At 46.0% G+C, this 22500-nt stretch overlaps 2 protein-coding genes across 6 annotated transcripts in view; both read right to left on the bottom strand.

Moving 5' to 3' along the window:
• The window catches only part of syt14a (synaptotagmin XIVa), a 23410-nt gene extending 17272 nt beyond the window's left edge, over nt 1–6138 (bottom strand). For 2 of the 5 annotated variants that reach the window (XM_047812690.1, XM_047812692.1), the window contains exon 1: nt 5748–6138. In XM_047812690.1, the coding sequence (XP_047668646.1) occupies nt 5748–5760 (13 nt within the window). In that variant the 5' untranslated portion in view covers nt 5761–6138. Of the gene's footprint in view, nt 1–4264; nt 4386–5747 lie in introns of those variants that run through there. The other 3 variants (XM_047812689.1, XM_047812691.1, XM_047812693.1) reach the window with 3 other exon arrangements.
• A 2502-nt stretch (nt 6139–8640) lies between these two features.
• On the bottom strand, nt 8641–17090 carry utp25 (UTP25 small subunit processor component). The gene is made up of 13 exons (XM_047812943.1): nt 16903–17090; nt 16613–16652; nt 15889–16060; nt 15275–15499; nt 14239–14327; nt 13976–14147; nt 13673–13869; nt 13377–13593; nt 11708–11910; nt 11438–11620; nt 10234–10343; nt 9681–9926; nt 8641–9131 (listed from the first exon to the last, which is right to left on the bottom strand). Exons 1-13 carry the CDS (start codon nt 17007–17009, stop codon nt 8879–8881), a joined length of 2214 nt encoding a protein of 737 aa, XP_047668899.1. The 5' UTR covers nt 17010–17090; the 3' UTR covers nt 8641–8878.
• Between the last annotated feature and the right edge of the window lie 5410 nt (nt 17091–22500).

The raw sequence follows: 22500 nt of genomic DNA, 5'->3' as shown, positions 1-22500 counted from the left end.
TTACACTCCACAGTGTTACACCCCACAGTGTTACACCCCACAGTGTTACACCCCACAGTGTTACACCCCACAGTGTTACACTCCACAGTGTTACACCCCACAGTGTTACACCGCACAGTGTTACACTCCACAGTGTTACACTCCACAGTGTTACACCCCACAGTGTTACACCCCACAGTGTTACACCCCACAGTGTTACACTCCACAGTGTTACACCCCACAGTGTTACACCCCACAGTGTTACACTCCACAGTGTTACACCCCACAGTGTTACACCCCACAGTGTTACACCCCACAGTGTTACACCCCACAGTGTTACACCCCACAGTGTTACACTCCACAGTGTTACACCCCACAGTATTACACCCCACAGTGTTACACCCCACAGTGTTACACCCCACAGTGTTACACACCACAGTGTTACACCCCACAGTGTTACACCCCACAGTGTTACAATCCACAGTTTTACACTCCACAGTTTTACACTCCACAGTGTTACACTCCACAGTGTTACACCCCACAGTGTTACACCCCACAGTGTTACACCCCACAGTGTTACACCCCACAGTGTTACACCCCACAGTGTTACACCCCACAGTGTTACACCCCACAGTGTTACACTCCACAGTGTTACACCCCACAGTGTTACACCCCACAGTGTTACACTCCACAGTGTTACACCCCACAGTGTTACACTCCACAGTGTTACACCCCACAGTGTTACACCCCACAGTGTTACACCCCACAGTGTTACACCCCACAGTGTTACACTCCACAGTGTTACACCGCACAGTGTTACACCGCACAGTGTTACACCGCACAGTGTTACACTCCACAGTGTTACACCCCACAGTGTTACACCCCACAGTGTTACACCCCACAGTGTTACACTCCACAGTGTTACACCCCACAGTGTTACACCCCACAGTGTTACACTCCACAGTGTTACACTCCACAGTGTTACACCCCACAGTGTTACACCCCACAGTGTTACACTCCACAGTGTTACACCCCACAGTGTTACACCCCACAGTGTTACACTCCACAGTGTTACACCCCACAGTATTACACCCCACAGTGTTACACCCCACAGTGTTACACCCCACAGTGTTACACTCCACAGTGTTACACCCCACAGTGTTACACCCCACAGTGTTACACTCCACAGTGTTACACCCCACAGTGTTACACCGCACAGTGTTACACCGCACAGTGTTACACCGCACAGTGTTACACCCCACAGTGTTACACCCCACAGTGTTACACTCCATATTCATTTATATTCATTTCAAATTGAACTCTTCAGATGAAGTCGACTTTCTGTTATCACACTGAAGCTGATTAGTTTCCTCTGTCCGCACGTCCCCAAGGGTTTATCTGGTCTCACACCACAGCGACTTACAGTATGATGTTTATTAAAAACAGAATTTATATCAGTTTAATGCTCACAGAACAAGTTCCCAGCTACGTTACAGCAGCTCTAGAGTCAATCTCAGCTTCTCATGTTACTGAGAAACCATGAAGAAGTGTAAGCTCCTCTGTCCTGAAGATGTGGAGAACTTCATGCATTACCTCGCACAGCTCTGACACCGGAGACGCCTTCATTAGTTGTCACAAACATCTCGCATGAACACAAACCCGAGCTAGCGACCGACCGGTCTCGGAAAACTTCCACTGTGAAAAATCTGAGCATTAATCAGAACAGATGGAGGTCCTTCAGATGGAGGTCATTCATTATTAATCCACTGTGTTAGTGATGAATGTCGCCTCGTTAAAAGGTCCTTAATTAATCCGGAGGATCAGCTGTGAGACATGATGTAGAGCCATCTGAGAGAATCTATAGAATTACAGCAATGTTTATGTTTATATTTAACTCTTTCAGAAAAGAGGATGTTAAGTGTGACAGTGTTCAGTGTGTGTGTGTGTGTGTGTGTGTGTGTGTGTGAGTTTGTGTGTGTGTGTGAGAGAGTTAGAGAGCGAGAGAGGTGACTTTCACTCAGTGTTCATTTGCACACAGTGAGATGAGAAAAAACACCAGAGAGTCTCACGCTCTTTAACACAGAGACACGACACTGTAATTAACACTGAAGTCCTCTATGGACACACACACACACACACACACACACACACACACACACACACACACACACACACACACACACTTATAATAACCCACTAAATGTTCTACAAGCTCAGCGTATGAAAATGAAGCAGTTGAGGCAGAGCTGCAGTTTCAGACCAGATGTTTAGCAGCTATAAAGGTTATATGAACAGAACCTGATGAGGAACACACACACCCCTGTGCTGGGGAACACACACACACACACACCCCTGTGCTGGGGAACACACACACACACACACCCCTGTGCTGGGGAACACACACACACACACACCCCTGTGCTGGGGAACACACACACACACACACCCCTGTGCTGGGGAACACACACACACACACACACCCCTGTGCTGGGGAACACACACACACACACACACACCCCTGTGCTGGGGAACACACACACACACACACACCCCTGTGCTGGGGAACACACACACACACACACACCCCTGTGCTGGGGAACACACACACACACACACACACCCCTGTGCTGGGGAACACACACACACACACACACCCCTGTGCTGGGGAACACACACACACACACACACCCCTGTGCTGGGGAACACACACACACACACACACCCCTGTGCTGGGGAACACACACACACACACACCCCCCTGTGCTGGGGAACACACACACACACACACCCCTGTGCTGGGGAACACACACACACACACACCCCTGTGCTGGGGAACACACACACACACACACCCCCCTGTGCTGGGGAACACACACACACACCCCCCTGTGCTGGGGAACACACACACACACCCCCCTGTGCTGGGGAACACACACACACACACACCCCCCTGTGCTGGGGAACACACACACACACACCCCCCTGTGCTGGGGAACACACACACACACACCCCCCTGTGCTGGGGAACACACACACACACACACCCCCCTGTGCTGGGGAACACACACACACACACACCCCCCTGTGCTGGGGAACACACACACACACACACCCCTGTGCTGGGGAACACACACACACACACCCCCCTGTGCTGGGGAACACACACACACACCCCCCTGTGCTGGGGAACACACACACACACACCCCCCTGTGCTGGGGAACACACACACACACACCCCCCTGTGCTGGGGAACACACACACACACACCCCTGTGCTGGGGAACACACACACACACCCCCCCTGTGCTGGGGAACACACACACACACCCCCCTGTGCTGGGGAACACACACACACACACCCCTGTGCTGGGGAACACACACACACACACACCCCTGTGCTGGGGAACACACACACACACACCCCTGTGCTGGGGAACACACACACACACACCCCTGTGCTGGGGAACACACACACACACACCCCTGTGCTGGGGAACACACACACACACACCCCTGTGCTGGGGAACACACACACACACACCCCTGTGCTGGGGAACACACACACACACACCCCTGTGCTGGGGAACACACACACACACACCCCTGTGCTGGGGAACACACACACACACACCCCTGTGCTGGGGAACACACACACACACACCCCTGTGCTGGGGAACACACACACACACACCCCTGTGCTGGGGAACACACACACACACACCCCTGTGCTGGGGAACACACACACACACACCCCTGTGCTGGGGAACACACACACACACACCCCTGTGCTGGGGAACACACACACACACACCCCTGTGCTGGGGAACACACACACACACACCCCTGTGCTGGGGAACACACACACACACACACCCCTGTGCTGGGGAACACACACACACACCCCTGTGCTGGGGAACACACACACACACACCCCTGTGCTGGGGAACACACACACACACACCCCTGTGCTGGGGAACACACACACACACACCCCTGTGCTGGGGAACACACACACACACACCCCTGTGCTGGGGAACACACACACACACCCCTGTGCTGGGGAACACACACACACACACCCCTGTGCTGGGGAACACACACACACACACCCCTGTGCTGGGGAACACACACACACACCCCTGTGCTGGGGAACACACACACACACACCCCTGTGCTGGGGAACACACACACACACACCCCTGTGCTGGGGAACACACACACACACACCCCTGTGCTGGGGAACACACACACACACACCCCTGTGCTGGGGAACTCTCAGCTTTACCTGTGTTACAGTTTACAATTAGAGAGAAACGTCTTCAAAATCTGATGATTCCATTTAAGTATGAACTGAACTCCAAGAGGAAAATGACATTAACTCTGGTTTATCACACGCTCTGTATTCTACCGACACACACACACAAACACACACACACACACACACACACACACACACACACACACAGATGAAGGTGACAACAGATATGGAAATGACAAAAATAACATGACATTCTGTATTAAATTGGGATTCTATAAAAATATTTATTTTTTTCCCAAAGCAGAAAAACACTGAAAAAATAAATACAGCAAACTGAAGCACCATCAAACTCCCAAATATAATAAAAACAAACAACAACAACAACAACAACAAACCCACAAACACGTTTAATAAATAATCTACATTTAGTGTTACACTTAAACAGAATTGTGCAGAATGTTAACAATATAAATCATTCATTTCAGAAACACTCTCACACACACGCACTCACCCACACACGCCCACAGCCGCACTCACACACACGCGCATGCGCCCACACACACACACACACTCCACATTCTGAATACATATTTAATGACTAGCAAACACATGAACACCGGTTTGCTCTGTAAGGCTTTAAGCTTCATTGCTCCACAAATGACAAACTTTCATCCGACAGATTTTTTATCCATTAAACTGCACTGAAATGTGAACATGCAGTCATTATGTGGGGAGACGTTTTCCCACCCAGCAGTGTTGTATCTGTTTAAACATCAGTACCATCAGTACTAACAGTACCATCAGTACTAACAGTACCATCAGTACTAACAGTACCATCAGTACTAACAGCACCAACAGTACCATCAGTACTAACAGTAACATTTACAGCATTTAGCAGACACTCTTATCCAGAGTGACTTACATTTTCTTATTTCAGTTTATACACCTGACGGGTTAAGGGCCTTGCTCAGGGGCCCTGCAGTGGCAACTTGGCGGACTTGGGATTCGAACCAATGACCTTCCGATCAGTAGTCAAACACCTTAACCACGGGGCTACCACATCCCAACATCAGTACCAAGAGTACCAACAGTACTAACAGTACAATCAGTACCAACAGTTCTTACAGTACTAACAGTTCTTACAGTACTAACAGTTCTTACAGTACCAACAGTACAATCAGTACCAACAGTACTTACAGTACCAACAGTACTTACAGTACCAACAGTGGATGATGTCAAACGAAGCTGATGCTTTACTAGGAACTGAGCAGCTAATTAAACAGCACTGATTTCACGCTGAACACAAACTTACAGTAGGGTGTGTGTGTTTTCATACAGATCTCTCTCTCTCACACACACACACACACACACACACACACACACACACACACACACACACACACACACACACACACACACACACACACACACACACACACACATTAAATGTAAAGGTACAGTTTATAAACATTGCCATGAAACAGGAGCGCAGTATTTTCGGCCTACTCACCATCAATCGCCATGGTGTTCTGGATTGGACTGAATCAAGTCGCCCTTAAACACGGGGGAGTCCGGGGTTTTGTCCAACAAGGATAAAAAGGGGGCCGACGAGCTGATGGTACTTCCCAGAGTCTAGATTCGTTTTTCGGAATCGATTCTTTCAAAAAAACGTTGATATGGAATACAATCGATTCGCTTGGTTCAGACGAGTCAGGTTTTGATTCATTTCTCCACTCAGATTGAATGAAGTCCGCGCTATTGCACGTCTATTGACGTCTGAATTCACGTCTTATAGCAGCCCAGAAAAGGAGCTGGTCACAGTATCGAGTCAGAAATACACTGTAGATAAAATACACGAAGAGAAAGAAGTATGACGCTGTATAATAATATATAATGAGGGTTATCTACATAATGCCGTGGTTGTAATGGGGCTTGTGTACGTGTGTGCGTGTGTTTATTATTCACGTGTTCACTCCTCTTCCTGAGTGACGCTTGTGTGTTTCACGTGATGACGTATGTTTAACCTGATTAAACTATTACAGGAAGTGATTAGAGTAATATAATGGGGGGGGAGGCAGAGGGGGGGGGGGGAAGAGAAAGAGAGAGACAGATAAAGAGAGAGGGAGGGAGGAAGAGAGAGAGCGAGACAGAGGGAGAGAGAGAGAGACAGATAAAGAGGGAGGGAGGGAGGGAGGGAGAGAAAGAAAAAGAGAGAGACGGAGAGGAAGAGAGAGAAAAAGAGAGAGACGGAGAGAAATACAGAGAGGGAGAGAGAGAAAAAGTGAGAGGGAGAGAGAGAATCAGCCTAAACCCCCTAAAAACAGATAATATTATAAAGACCGAGTGTGTGTGTGTGTGTGTGTGTGTGTGTGTGCGCGCGCGCGCGTGCGTGCGTGCATCATTAAACATCACCATAGTTACAGTTACCATGTGCTCTGTTGTCCTGATTGAAAACACAAACACGTGCTGTTATACAGATCATACATCTCTCCATCTCTCCATCCATCTGTCTCATTATATAATATCTATAAACCATTTGTTTATCTCTCTATTAGACTCTTTCTCCTAGTGTCAGTGCATCCGTCCATCCATCCATCCATCCATCCATCTGTCCAGCACTCTACTCATCCCCTTCCTGTCTGTCTCCCACCATCTCTCCCTCCAGCTATTTATATTTTCTGACCGGTTATCTCTCTATTCATTTCTGCTGCTATCTGTCTATCACAGCCCACTCATCGCATCCTCTCTTAAACGCTGCAGTGCATTGTGGGTAACAAGGACTCGCTGTGTTCATTTATTTTTCTCGTTAACAGTCTGAATTACTCAGATCTCTCCTTATTCCTCTTCTCCTCGCATTCTTTCCTTCTTCCGTCTTAAAGAGAAAGAACTTGTCGATATTTCCGCACTGAGTGAATTAAGATCACTGTTGCTATAGAAACCGTGTGTTCGTTTAACCCGTTAACTCCAGAGACCCGGCAGAAAGCTGCAGTGTGTTTTAACAGGAGATATCTTCATGTCAGTGTGTTGATCTGATTACAGCCGACATCTGATTAGTAAAACTCTGGGATTCTTTTAGAAACAAACGAATTTATTCAAAAATAAAATAAATAAAACGTGTCTTTCTGTCTCAAGTCTCACACACACCAGCATCATGCCACGGTTTCCATGGTAACATGGTTTCGGCATTGTCATAAGCAGGGAGAAAAAGACAGATATACATCAGGAAAAAAAAGGAGAGAAGGAAACAGTGTAACCTTCATCAGTGAGTCAGAGAGAGAGAGAGAGAGAGAGAGAGAGAGAAACATAGACAGAGAGAAAGAGAGACAGAAACACATCACAGACAGAGAGAGAGACAGAGAGAGGGACAGACAAACGGATGAAAATGGCTTTTACAGACTTTTTGTAGGAGCAGTTTTTATATTGCTCCAGCTCTACAATTGGTGAATGAACAGAACACAGGAAACACAAGAGAGAGAAAGAGAGAGAGAGTGAGCAAGAGAGTGAGACAGAGAGAAAGAGTGAGAGACAGAAAGAGGGAGACAGTGCAAGAGACAGAGAGAGAGTGAGAGACAGAAAGAGACAGAGAAAGAGAGTGAGACAGAAAGAGAGAGACAGTGTGTGTGTGTGTGTGTGTGTGTGTGTAGTGCAGTTGGGATGTAAACTTTGGCTTATGGCCTTAGTAAAGTGCAGCAGGTTCCCTTTGTGTAAGGAGGAGAAGCTGATCATCAGAAAAAAAATTAAATGTTGAAAATAAACTCTTCTGAACATTTTAAATAACATTTACATATTTAAATATAGATAAATAAATTAATAATTTACATATTTAAATATAGATCCACACAAAGCCATCGTACTCCGCACTCAGTAAATATCTCCAGTAACAAGAACTATAACTACAATATAAACTCCAACACACACATTCGTGCCTTCAGGTGTGTGTGTGTGTGTGTGTGTGTGTGTGTGTGTGTGTGTGTGACATGGTGCATGAGGAATGACAGATGTTGCACCTCTATGCTGAATAATTCAGTCTGAAAGCTTGGTCTGAGTTGAGCTGTGTGTGTGTGTGTGTGTTAATGATTATTTAATGTAAAGCTCACCATGGACCAGTGTGTTCTTCCTTCCCATCTTTCATCAGGTCATCTCAAGGTCAACAGTGTGTGTGTGTGTGTGTGTGTGTGTGTGTAGGGGGTGGTGGTGGTAATGTGATATCGAGTTGGAGGGATGAAGAGTGACCTTGGGAGAAACACATTTAGTTGATGAAGTGATTCAGAGCCAAACCATAAAGTCATCACAACCTTAGGTGATTCGTTATCAGAGACAAAATGTGTGTGTGTGTGTGTGTGTGTGTAAAATATATAAATAAATTAATTAGAGGACAGAAAATGATTATTGCCCAAACTGCATTTTGTTCAGTAGTTTATGTTTCCTTTGGAGCAGAAACACATCACACCACCGACACGATTCATCTTTACATCTCGAGATAAATGCTGCAGGTTTAAATTCTGTTCTTTTTACAAAATCTTGAAAAGTTTGGTTATTAAATTCCTTTATTAAAATGTTTATAGTGAAAGATGAATAAACTGCATTAACAGTGTGAGGAGTTCCCTGGACGGTAAAAGCCGTACAAACTCCGCCCCTCCGTCACACACGCACTTCCTCCCCCGTGATGAACAGATGGACAGACTTGTTGGACCGGATCATGCTGGCGGCTCGCTCGGCCCCGCCGATGGCTGCCAGTCTGTGAGCGTCGTAGCGAGAGTACAGAGTGGTGCAGGTGAAGCTGGAGGAACCGTCAGAGCCGCCGACCTGCAGCATGTTACACACCTCACTGTAGAAGTGTGCATAGGTGGGCAGGGCGTAGAAGATAATGTTCTGTATTCCTCTGATGGTGGACCTGGGGGGGGGGGGGATAGAGAGAGGGGGGGAGAGAGAGGGGGGGCAGAGAGGTGAGAGCAAGACAGAGAGACAGAGGAAGAGAGAGACACAGAGAGAGCAAGACAGAGAGACAGAGAGAGACAGAGAGGTGAGAGCAAGACAGAGAGAGACAGAGAGAAAGAGAGAGAGACAGAGAGAAAGAGAGCAAGACAGAGAGAGAGAGAAAGACACAGAGAGGCGAAAGCAAGAGACACAGAGAGGCGAGAGCAAGACAGAGAGAGACAGAGAGAAAGAGAGAGAGACAGAGAGGCGAGAGCAAGACAGAGAGAGAGAGAGAGAGAGAGGCAGAGAGGCGAAAGCAAGAGACACAGAGAGGCGAGAGCAAGACAGAGAGAGAGACACACAGAAAAACACAGAGAGGCGAGAGAGAGAGACACAGAGAGAGACACACACAGAGAGAGGCGAGAGAGAGAGAACAATAATTCACCAATAATAATCCATCAAGCATAAATACACCCCCACACTACCCCCCACCCCCCAACACACTCCCTCCCTCCCTCACACACACCTCTTGTAAAAGTGGAACCTCTCGGAGAAGAGCAGGAACTGTTTCTCTCCTTTGCTGAAGAAGTGACGAGCGCGTGACACCTCCGCTCTCTCCGAGTACTCGCTGATCACACAGAAGCTCACGTCCTCCTTCTTCAGGAAGTTCCTCACACGCACAAAATCGAAATACGACGGCACGTAGATGAGTGTGTGTGACATCACGGAGTCCCGGTACTGCGGGAGAACCTTATTCACAAAGAAGCGGAATCTGGAGCATCATGGGAAATGTAGTTACTACATATGATCTAATACTGAGAAAAAAACAGCAGGTTGTGTTTCTGTGTAAAAACTTATTAACGAGAAACGAGACTAAAGGAGTCGAGTCAACTGAGTCGAATCACCTTGACACAATCTTTAGGTAAATCCTGCCCTCTAGCGTTCAGTACAAATAAAGCAGCTAATTATTTTATATTCCTCATATTTAATCTGTTAAAAATAAAACCAACCCTATTTTGATTTCTTTAGAGACTAATTTAATATGTCCATAAAGTTTTATTATTACTGCCATGTCTCACCTTTCGTCCTGGTCCATGAAACTGTCCGTGTGAAACATCTGGAAGACGTGTGGCAGCTGCACCAGCACCTGGGAGATGGAGCCTGTTTTAGGAAGATTTTTAATGGAAACCTGAAAAGAGAGAGAGAGAGAGAGAGAGAGAGAGAGAGAAATGTACATTGTAATGAAATATCTTAGATAATTGTTTTCTAATCGTGACGAATCAGTTGACTCAGACGAATCAATCCGTTGACTCAGACGAATCAATCCGTTGACTCAGACGAATCAATCCGTTGACTCAGACGAATCAATCCGTTGACTCAGACGAATCAATCCGTTGACTCAGACGAATCAATCCGTTGACTCAGACGAATCAATCCGTTGACTCAGACGAATCAATCCGTTGACTCAGACGAATCAATCCGTTGACTCAGACGAATCAATCCGTTGACTCAGACGAATCAATCCGTTGACTCAGACGAATCAATCCGTTGACTCAGACGAATCAATCCGTTGACTCAGACGAATCAATCCGTTGACTCAGACGAATCAATCCGTTGACTCAGACGAATCAATCCGTTGACTCAGACGAATCAATCCGTTGACTCAGACGAATCAATCCGTTGACTCAGACGAATCAATCCGTTGACTCAGACGAATCAATCCGTTGACTCAGACGAATCAATCCGTTGACTCAGACGAATCAATCCGTTGACTCAGACGAATCAATCCGTTGACTCAGACGAATCCGTTGACTCATGTGACTCAGAATTGGGAACAAATCAAATTTACCCTAACATACAGTACATGTAAAACACTCAAACGGAGTACAAAAATAGAATGAAGATGTGAGTGTGTGTGTATGTGTGTACAATTGTGTGTATATGTGAGTGTGTGTACGTGTGTGTGTGTGCATGTACGTGTGTGTGTGTGTGTGTGTGTGTGTGTATGGGTGCGTGTGTACGTGTGTGTACACGTGTGTGTGTGTGTGTGTGTGTATGGGTGTGTGTGTACGTGTGTGTGTGTGCATGTATGTGTGTGTGTGTGTGTGCATGTATGTGTGTGTGTGTGTGTGTGCATGTATGTGTGTGTGTGTGTGTGTGTGTGTATGGGTGCGTGTGTACGTGTGTGTACACGTGTGTGTGTGTGTGTGTGTACACAAGTGTGTGTATGTGGGTGTGTGTGTATGTGTGTGTACGTGTACATATGTGTGTGTGTGTGTGCACCTGTCCTCTGTAGTTGTGACAGTGTTTGGTGATGATGTTGTTGATCTGAGGTTCCTGGATGGAGCTGAACACCAGCGTCTGTCTGTAAAACCTGGCCCAGTTGTTCAGGTTCCACATTCGCACACGTGAGAAATCCACACCGTGAGAATCCAGTGGCTGAAGGTTCATGTGCTTCATCACATGCTGCAAAACATCATCATTACACACGCCATCAGGTACCACACGTCACTCACACACACGTTTCCTCTGAGACACTTCCAGGTTCCTCACCAGCACGTGCTCCCAGTTCTGCATAAGGAACACGTCACTCTGCTCCAGAACCAGCAGCTCCACAGACGACAAGAAGTCAAAGTCACGCTGAGCTTCTCCTTCCACCCCAATCAGTGTCCTGAGCCCCAGAGGAGACGCGATGATGATGTCAGAGGAGTAGAACGGGGAGTAAAGACGCATGCTGCGCTTCAGGATGGACACACCTAGGGAGGGAGAGAGGGAGGGGGAGGGAGGGGGGGAGAGAGGGAGAGAAGGAGAGGGAGAGAGGGGGGAGAGAGAGGGAGGGAGAGAGGGGGGAGAGAGGGAGAGAGGGGGGAGAGAGGGGGGAGAGAGGGGGGGAGAGGGAGAGGAAGAGAGAGGGGGAGAGAGAGAGGGAGGAGAGAGAGGGGGAGAGAGGGGGAGGAGAGAGAGGGGGGAGGGAGAGAGGGGGGGGAGCGAGGGGGAGAGAGAGAGAGAGGGGGAGATAAACTGGAGGATATTTGCTCCCATTACATGTTATTACATTAATTTCATAGCTGATGTGTAAAGATGTAACGTGTGTGTGCGTGATGTGTGTGTGATATGGTGTGTGTGCGTGCGTGATGTGTGTGTGATATGGTGTGTGTGTGTGCGTGATGTGTGTGTGATATGGTGTGTGTGCGTGATGTGTGTGTGATATGGTGTGTGTGCGTGCGTGATGTGTGTGTGATATGGTGTGTGTGTGCGCGTGATGTGTGTGTGATATGGTGTATGTGCGTGATGTGTGTGTGATATGGTGTGTGTGCGTAATGTGTGTGCGCGTGATGTGTGTGTGATATGGTGTGTGTGCGTAATGTGTGTGCGCGTGATGTGTGTGTGATATGGTGTGTGTGCGTAATGTGTGTGTGTGTGTGATATGGTGTGTGTGATATGGTGTGTGTGCGTAATGTGTGTGTGATATGGTGTGTGTGCGTGATGTGTGTGTGATATGGTGTGTGTGCGTGATGTGTGTGTGATATGGTGTGTGTGCGTGATGTGTGTGTGTGATATGGTGTGTGTGCGTGATGTGTGTGTGATATGGTGTGTGTGCGTGATGTGTGTGTGCGTGATGTGTGTGAGATATGGTGTGTGCGTGGTGTGTGTGATATGGTGTGTGTGCGTGATGTGTGTGTGATATGGTGTGTGTGCGTGATGTGTGTGTGATATGGTGTGTGTGCGTGATGTGTGTGTGATATGGTGTGTGTGCGTGATGTGTGTGTGATATGGTGTGTGTGCGTGATGTGTGTGTGATATGGTGTGTGTGCGTGATGTGTGTGTGATATGGTGTGTGTGCGTGATGTGTGTGTGATATGGTGTGTGTGTGATGTGTGTGTGATATGGTGTGTGTGTGATGTGTGTGTGTGTGATATGGTGAGTGTTTGTGATGTGTGTGTGCGATATGGTGTGTGTGATGTGTGTGTGTGTGTGATGTGTGTGTGTGCGTGATGTGTGTGTGTGATGTGTGTGTGTGTGTGATATGGTGAGTGTATGTGATGTGTGTGTGCGATATGGTGTGTGTGATGTGTGTGTGTGTGTGATGTGTGTGTGTGCGTGATGTGTGTGTGTGTGTGATATGGTGAGTGTATGTGATGTGTGTGTGCGATATGGTGTGTGTGATGTGTGTGTGTGATGTGTGTGTGTGATGTGTGTGTGTGTGTGCTGTGATACACACCGATCCTGAAGTGGTCGTCCACGTTCCCAGAGAAGATGGCGTGATGGTCGTCTGGTCGGTGCAGACCAGCAGGTTTGGAGTTGGGCTCCTCTCCGTACTCGTCTTTAAACCTCTTCTTGTTGCTGACGTCCATCTTCTTGCCGTCGCTCTCCAGCAGGGAGATGAAGGTCTGGATGATGCGAAGCGCTCCGTCCCGAAACGGAACCATGATGAGAACCTGCAGGACGACACGTTCATGGTGGAGGCTCCGCTGTAATGTCTCTGATCTTTACATGTAAAACATAACGACTCCTTACTTTGGGTCTGGTGAGGCCTTGGTCCCTCAACTCGTCCTCATCGCCAGCCTTCGCCTGCTTCAGCACGGCATTATGGGTAAGCACTCTGGAGTTGGCCTTCAGGACGTGGTTGAGAGCGTGGAGACAGAAGACCTGCCTAGTCTCCGCTACCCCGTCCAGCACAGAGCATTCTGGGTAATAAACATCCCTGTAGGAACCTACAGACAGCGATGAGGCGCGGTAGGGAATAAGGGGTGTGGTTTATATGGGGACATGTGGGGACCCTCTGGGACACAACAAGACTCCATGTTTATTCGTCCTTACCCATGAGCCTCAGCAGCTCGTCCTGCAGGGCGCTGAGTCCTGAACCAACGAGAGATCGAACCTTCGGCTCCAGAGTTTTATGGAACGGCGGGAGAGACACGGACGAGGACGGAGCCACGGCGGGAAAACGCTCGAGGGGACACGAGCAGTGCAGGACACCGAGTCTGGACCACTGGGGATAGGAAAAAAAAACAACAAGAAATTAAAACATGAGGAGATTTAAAAAGACAACGTGGACATTTTAAAGGAATAAAATCCAGTACCTTAATCTGGGTCCTGAGTTTGGAGCCGTTTGAGATTCTGTTGACCTCGAATTCACTCAGCTCTGTTTCCTGATGCTCCACATACATGTCTGTGTGGGGGGGGGGGGGGGGGGGTTATGTTTTTTTAGTTGAGGTTTTTTTTTGTTTTTTTATTTTTTTTTTGGTGTTTTTTTTTTTTTGTTTTTATTTTTTTTTTTTTTTTTTTTTTTTTTTAATTATTTTTTGGTTTTTTTTTTTTTTTAATTATTTTTTTTTTTTTTTTTTTTTTTTTTTTTAATTTTTTTTTTTTTTTTTTTTTTTTTTTTTTTTTTCTCTTCTTCTTTATTTCTGTTCTTTCTTTCTCTTCCTCTCCTTTTCTCTCTTTTCTTTTCTATGCTCTTCTTTCTATTTTATTTTTCTCCTCTCTCCTATTTTCTTTTCTTTTCTCTCTTATTTGTGTTTTTGCTTCTCTTTTACTTTATTTCTCTCTCTACCTTTTAATCTTTCTCTCTGTCTTTACTCTTTATTTCCTTGTCTGGTCTTTTTTATTTCTTGCTCTTTCTTTTTTCTCTCTTTCTGCGTTTCTTTCTCTCTCTCCTTTCTCTCTTCTCCCTGTTGTCTGCTCTTTTTTCTCTCTCTTTCTAATCTTTCTTTCATTTATTTTTTTATCCTTTCTACTGTTATTTCTCTTCTACTCCCCTTATTCTATCTTTCTTTCTTTTCTTATCCCTTTCGTGTTTCTTTATTTCTCTCCCCTTTGCTCTCATGTTTTTCTTTCTCATGCCATGTTCTCTCTTTTTTTTTTTCTCTCTCTCTTTTGGCACGTTTTCTTTCTTTTTCTCTTTGCTTTTTCTCTCTTTACCCTTATCTCTGCTTTAACTTGTATTTGTGGTTGTTTACCGCTTGTTCTCTCTTCTTGTGGGCTTCTGTTCTCGCCCCCCCCAGCCCCCCCACCCCCCCCCCAACCCGCACCCGCCCGCCAGCCATTTCGCCCCGAAAACACACTCCTGCTTGTGATGCAGTATGAAACTGACGGAGCCCTGTGACTAAGTCAGACCTTCTTGCCCCTCGTGGTGTTCCTGGTGTTTCTCCTGCTCTCCGTCTGCAGGCAGATTCGACTCCAAACTGAACTCAGCTTCACGTGTTTCATCGGTGAACTCGCCGCCCTGCGCCTCCTGCTTCCCTCCCACAGCGTCCTCTTCCTCAGACAAGCCTGCAGCTTCTTCATCACCATCATCATCATCACCATCACCTCCACGTTCCTCTGCTTCTTCATCGTCCACTACAAGAGATAATCATCAAACTAAAATAAATCTCAAATAAATATCAGCTCAGAGCTTCCAGCTCACTACCCCTGACCCCTGACCCCTGACCCCACTGTCTCAGTGGTCCTGCTCTAGCTCACCATCCCTGACCCCTGACCCCACTGTCTCCTGCTCCCTGCCTCAAGCAGCACAATCCTGCCTCTGGTCTCCATCATCCCTGCTTCAGGCTCTGCAGCTCTATCTCTAGCTACCGTAACCTTGCCATCATCATCATCATCATCATCATCCAGAACCTGCTTTCTAGCCACTGGCGTCTCGACCCTAACCCCCCCCCCCCCTTCTTTTTATTTGTTTCTGTGACCTTCATCTGATGGAGACTGAATCACTTTATGACACATGAACACACCTTCAGAAGCTTTGTCCAGATCGTCTGCAGCATCATCACCGTCTTCCTCTTCGCTCTCCTCTTCCTCACCAACAGTGCGGTTTATACTCAACAGCAGCTTGTCATACGCACTGGGTTTCTCCTCCTCCTCTTCTCCATCACTCTCAGACGCCAAGGAGGTGCACTTCTCTTTCTGTGACACACACACATATACACACAGACACACACACGTTTACACACAGACACACACACGTTTACACACAGACACACACACGTTTACACACAGACACACACAGACACACACGTTTACACACAGACACACACGTATACACAGACACACACGTATACACAGACACACACGTATACACACACGTATACACACACACACACGTATACACACACACACGTACACACACACACACACGCGCGTATACACACACACACACACGCGCGCATACACACACACACACGCGTATACACACACACACACACACACACACACACACACACACACACACACACGCGTATACACACACACGTATACACACACACACACGTATACACACACACACACGCGCGTATACACACACACACACACACACACACACACACACACACACACACACACACACACACACACACACACACACACACACACACACACACACACACACACAGGGAATAAAATCTGATCCTCACAACAATTCTCAAAAAAAAGTTAGTAAACAAATAACTTAACACTCACCAAGCGGACAATCTGTGTGTTTTCAGCTCTTTCAGTGACTCTAGACACCAAAATAGGATTTAAACTGATTTATTATTGACATTTAAACTGATTTATTATTTATTATCTTGACATAATCTGCGACCACAAGTAAATAAAACAAAGTAGAATTACATCGAAATATAAATGAGTAATAAATCGCAACAACACTAAACACAAATATTTATTTAATTCTGTTGCAGCTCGTGACACTGTTTACTGGTCGCTCTGAGTGCTTTAAACCCCAGAGATCCGGCAGATCGAACACTCACTGGTCATCAAACGGATGTCTTTCTCCGAACTCTTTCAGGTGTTTTTTCTGTTTTTGACTTAAATTCTCAAAATTCGGGTTTTTTCGCCTCCTTTTGCCCATTTTCATTCACACGCGTGCGACTCGCTGGGTCTCTTCTTCGCCGGCTGTTTTTCCTGGCGGTGAGCGTGCTCCTGCTCGCTCCTGCGCCCCCTGGCTGTAAAGAGGAGTAACTGCTCCTGCTGGCACAGGGGCGTGAACCCAAACTTAATACAAAACATTTATCTCGTTTTTATTTTTTAAACCTAAAAAGCTTTAATAGTTGGTGTCAGAGGTACGTTAAGTCCAAACTAAAGCAATTCCTATGAATCGATCAAACTAAATCATTCACACCGACTGTAAATAAACATTTTGTTGGAACTTAAATAAGTTTAATTTCATCACATATTTTGGCATCTGAAGCTTCACTGGGGCCAAAATGGTGAATAGGATCTTTGTACATTTGTACGTTATTACACACAAACTAAATACACCGCATTTCCTGCCTTTTTTTTTCTTTCCAGCGTGGGACTTGTCGTCTGTACGTTTAGTGTAAAATTAGAAAAAGAGAAGAATTATTAATGAAATCTATTCTAAAGTACAACGTTTGATTTAAACGGACTTCTCCCCGAATTTAACCGTCGGATAAAGTGAATCGATTTAGTCACAAAAAAATGTAATTCTAGCCGCATTCTAACCTCAGCGACCAGGATCGTTATACAGTGCGCTACGAGTCCAAAAGAGAAACAAAGTTCTCTGTTAAATCAGTAGTGAAATGTGTGTAACCTTTACTGCTGCTTGGCTCTGTGTGTGTGTGTGTGTGTGTCTGAGAGAGAGAGAGAGAGAGAGAGAGAGAGAGAGAGAGAGAGAGAGAGAGAGAGAGAGAGAAAGTATGCAATTGATTTGATCAGTGAAAATCAAGTCATTACTTTAAACAAAAACACATGCGCACGGTGCATTTTTATCCTGTTATTTATTTATTTCCCTGCTGTACAGCGCAGCGCAGCCCCTCCAGCTTCTGATGCCATATGGGGCCTGATTATGAGGACAGGGGCTTTAAAGCATGATTAGGACGCCTATTAATAATGCGAGGGCATGCAGCCAGGGAAAACAAGAGGAGAGCTGAAACAAATCACAAACACACACACACACACACACACACACACACACACACACACACACACACACACACACACACACACACACACACACACACACACACAAGGTTAGAAAAACAGGGCCTGGTGCCAACTCACCCCTGCTTCCTGAAAAACATCTAGAAGTTTGAGCTGTGGATGTTCGAGTCTCAAACTGAATGTTCAAGAGCACTAAATAATCAGAAATGGACTTTTGTGCCATGATGTCAGTTCATTCTCCGTGTAGCGAAGCCGGACCCAAACTTTTCCTGTTCTCTATAGTGCACTTACCGCATCCTGGAAGTGAGGAGCTGAAAACCAAACACCTCCGAGCGCGGTGTTTATTATTATAGTCTTTACTTACACACTGCACTTACACACAGATCTTTGAGGCTAAATGTAGCGAGTGCACTAATTAGCATCTGAGTAACTAGTTAAACCAGCTCTGATGTACGTGGGTCATTTACTACTTTAACCAGCACTAAAACCCATAACAGGGGGCACGGTGGCTTAGTGGTTAGCACGTTCACCTCACACACACCTAGAGTGTTGGGGGTTCGATTCCCGCCTCCGCCTTGTGTGTGCACAGGCACAGGCTCCCCGTGACCCCAGAAGTTTGGATAAGCGGTAGAAGATGAATGAATGAATGAATGTTTTGACAACTTCATGTTTTAAGGCTTTAGGTAAATATCTAGTGCCGAGGAACGAGTTTATTCATTTAGCCAGAATCTGAACAGCTTCTGTTTTAGTGCCGCTTGGTGACGCTCCCTAGTTTTAACGCACTACTTAGGGAAGGTTTTTCTACTCCGTGTTGCAGCTTGTAGCACGTGGGTTTGATGTGGATCCTTCTTGAAGCATCTTAAGTATAAACATATTAAAAAGATTGATGATGAAACACACACACACACACACACACACACACACACACACACACACACACACACACACACACACACACACACACACACAATCAGTGACAAAAAACACACATGTTTACGGGGCATGCAGTTAAATTGGCCACATCAAAATCAAAAGTGGTTTAATGGTTAGAAGAGAAAAATGCTTTGGAAAGAATAAGAGCAGGCCGCAGGCACATGGGTGCGCGCGCGCGCGTGTGTGTGTGTGTGTGTGTGTGAAAGTACATTCAGCTGTTAAGTCCATGTAGGAACGTGTTGCTGTAGAATGCCTTCACAGCCACGTAGATGATCTGGAAACATCTGCGTTTGTAATAAAGAGTGTAATTCTAACACGCAAATAATAAAAAAAGTATGTGTACATTTTTAGAAAGTGACAGACTCCTGTGTAACAGAACTGCGGGTCAGAACCGTACACTAGAGGGCAGCGACACCTCGAGCAGCAGCGGTGAAAGGAAGAAACCTGAAGAGAAACCGAGGCCTTGTCCCAATATTGTCTTTATCACGCCTCGGTGTTCTCACCCTCTGGGGACTCCACACACCATCTCCAACCTTCTCTCGTTTATGTATCACCATCACAACTTGCTCACAAACTCCTGCCACCTTACACACACACACACACACACACACACACACACACACACACACACACACACACACACACACACACACACACACACACACTTGTTTGAGGACTCACATGTTGTGAGAGTTGGCTTTAGCTAAACTAAACTCTGCTAATGTAACGAGTTACTGCCGCTCACATACACTTGGATCTGTGACTTAGGAGAACTTTATTTAGAAGAACTCCTTAAACTTCTGTAGCACCTTCATGCTAGTTTTTGATGATGTTTCAGGTCAGGTGTTAGCTTCATGGTTCAGGTGTTAGCTTCATGGTTCAGGTGTTAGCTCCATGGTTCAGGTGTTAGCTTCATGGTTCAGGTGTTAGCTTCATGGTTCAGGTGTTAGCTTCATGGTTCAGGTGTTAGCTTCATGGTTCAGGTGTTAGCTACACGGTTCAGGTGTTAGCTTCATGGTTCAGGTGTTAGCTTCATGGTTCAGGTGTTAGCTTCATGGTTCAGGTGTTAGCTTTATGGTTCAGGTGTTAGCTTCATGGTTCAGGTGTTAGCTACACGGTTCAGGTGTTAGCTTCATGGTTCAGGTGTTAGCTTCATGGTTCAGGTGTTAGCTTCATGGTTCAGGTGTTAGCTTCATGGTTCAGGTGTTAGCTACACGGTTCAGGTGTTAGCTTCATGGTTCAGGTGTTAGCTTCATGGTTCAGGTGTTAGCTTCATGGTTCAGGTGTTAGCTTTATGGTTCAGGTGTTAGCTTCATGTTCATGCTGTGTGTGTGCACTTTGGATGGGTTAAATTCGTTCGAACGAATTCTGAGTATGGGTCAGCGTACTTAGCCGTATGTCACTTCACTTTTAAAAGTGGAAATGAAGTCCAGACTCTTATTAGGATGGAAGAAAAGCTGATAAATTTTGTGTCTCCAGGATTCTCACTTAGGTTCTTGCTGACATCTGGACATCTGGAAGTTCTAGCACACAAATGAAGGAGAAAGATGGATTTAGAACCTGTTCAGAGTAACGAGAGCTAACGATAGTTTCCTTTAAACGATGTCATGTTAACATCTTCGCTAATCTACTACGATACGGCGGGACGGACGCGTCGCTGTCCTCTGGGAGTGAGACGATACGAGTGTGTGTGCAGCGTGTCGAGCTTCGGTTACGTTGCTCTTCGCTGCCGAGCTCGAGTGCGCTCCTGTCCTGCTGAAGACAAAAAAAAACAAAACACTTAAATCTTCTACAAATATGTAAAATTAATAAAGAAAAGCAGCTGGTCGTCTTTTTCTTTCCAAGCAGGAAAAAGTTCTTTTGTTTCACTGCTATTGTTACACACTGCAATAACCGACAGCAGGAGACGGAACATAAACCTACCTGCAGAGGCACGTTTAACACACACACACACACACACACACACACACACACACACACACACACACACACACACACACACACACACACACACACACACACACACACACACACACACACACACACACACACACAGATGAATAGGACATTGTGTTCAAGAACATGTGAACGACGTGAGCTCCGTCTCATCTGTGACTGACATCTCCTTTACTTTGGACTTTTTCAAAAAACTTTTAAAAATAACTTATTTTTTAATAACCCGAGCTTCTAAAGAAGACAAACACACACATTCATGCTTCCCCCCCCCCCCCCCCCACACACACACACACTTGTAAGACATGTCATTCAAACCCCTCAGGCTGAAGCAATAGATTTCTCCTGCAGCATTAATCCAAACACTCGAGTGAGTTTCAGTGACATGAAAATGTTTTAAATCATCTTCAAAGTGTCGAGAGTTCAAACCGAAACGATAAAAAGCGACTCGGCCGCTTGAAAAAGTGCACGTTTGTTTTGATTCAACACTAAAGTTCAGGGCAGCTTCTTTTCTTTTAAAACAAACACATTCATTACAAAATAAACAAACTACTGAAGTTAAAATTAAGTTTATAATTTAATTGAAATCGTTTTGTCGATTTTTTCTCATTAATATCTAAATCAGGAATCCTACAGATTTACAGTACACTAAGCTGGTTAAGGTGCACTAAGCTGGTTACTGTACACTAAGCTGGTTACGGTACACTAAGCTGGTTACGGTACACTAAGCTGGTTAAGGTGCACTAAGCTGGTTACAGTACACTAAGCTGGTTACGGTACACTAAGCTGGTTACGGTACACTAAGCTGGTTAAGGTGCACTAAGCTGGTTAAGGTGCACTAAGCTGGTTACGGTACACTAAGCTGGTTACGGTACACTAAGCTGGTTACGGTGCACTAAGCTGGTTACGGTACACTAAGCTGGTTACGGTACACTAAGCTGGTTACGGTGCATTAAGCTGGTTACGGTACACTAAGCTGGTTACGGTACACTAAGCTGGTTACGGTACACTAAGCTGGTTACGGTACACTAAGCTGGTTACAGTACACTAAGCTGGTTACTGTACACTAAGCTGGTTACGGTACACTAAGCTGGTTACAGTACACTAAGCTGGTTAAGGTGCACTAAGCTGGTTACTACAGTACACTAAGCTGGTTACTGTACACTAAGCTGGTTACGGTACACTAAGCTGGTTACAGTACACTAAGCTGGTTACGGTACACTAAGCTGGTTACGGTACACTAAGCTGGTTACTACAGTACACTAAGCTGGTTAAGGTGCACTAAGCTGGCTACTACAGTACACTAAGCTGGTTACGGTACACTAAGCTGGTTACAGTACACTAAGCTGGTTACAGTACACTAAGCTGGTTACAGTACACTAAGCTGGTTAAGGTGCACTAAGCTGGTTACTACAGTACACTAAGCTGGTTACGGTACACTAAGCTGGTTACGGTACACTAAGCTGGTTACTGTACACTAAGCTGGTTACGGTACACTAAGCTGGTTACTGTACACTAAGCTGGTTACGGTACACTAAGCTGGTTACTGTACACTAAGC

This window comes from Tachysurus fulvidraco, chromosome 4 (assembly GCF_022655615.1).
Source record: "Tachysurus fulvidraco isolate hzauxx_2018 chromosome 4, HZAU_PFXX_2.0, whole genome shotgun sequence".
Taxonomy (NCBI): Eukaryota; Metazoa; Chordata; class Actinopteri; order Siluriformes; family Bagridae; genus Tachysurus; species Tachysurus fulvidraco.
This window is presented reverse-complemented; position numbering and strand designations above follow the sequence as displayed.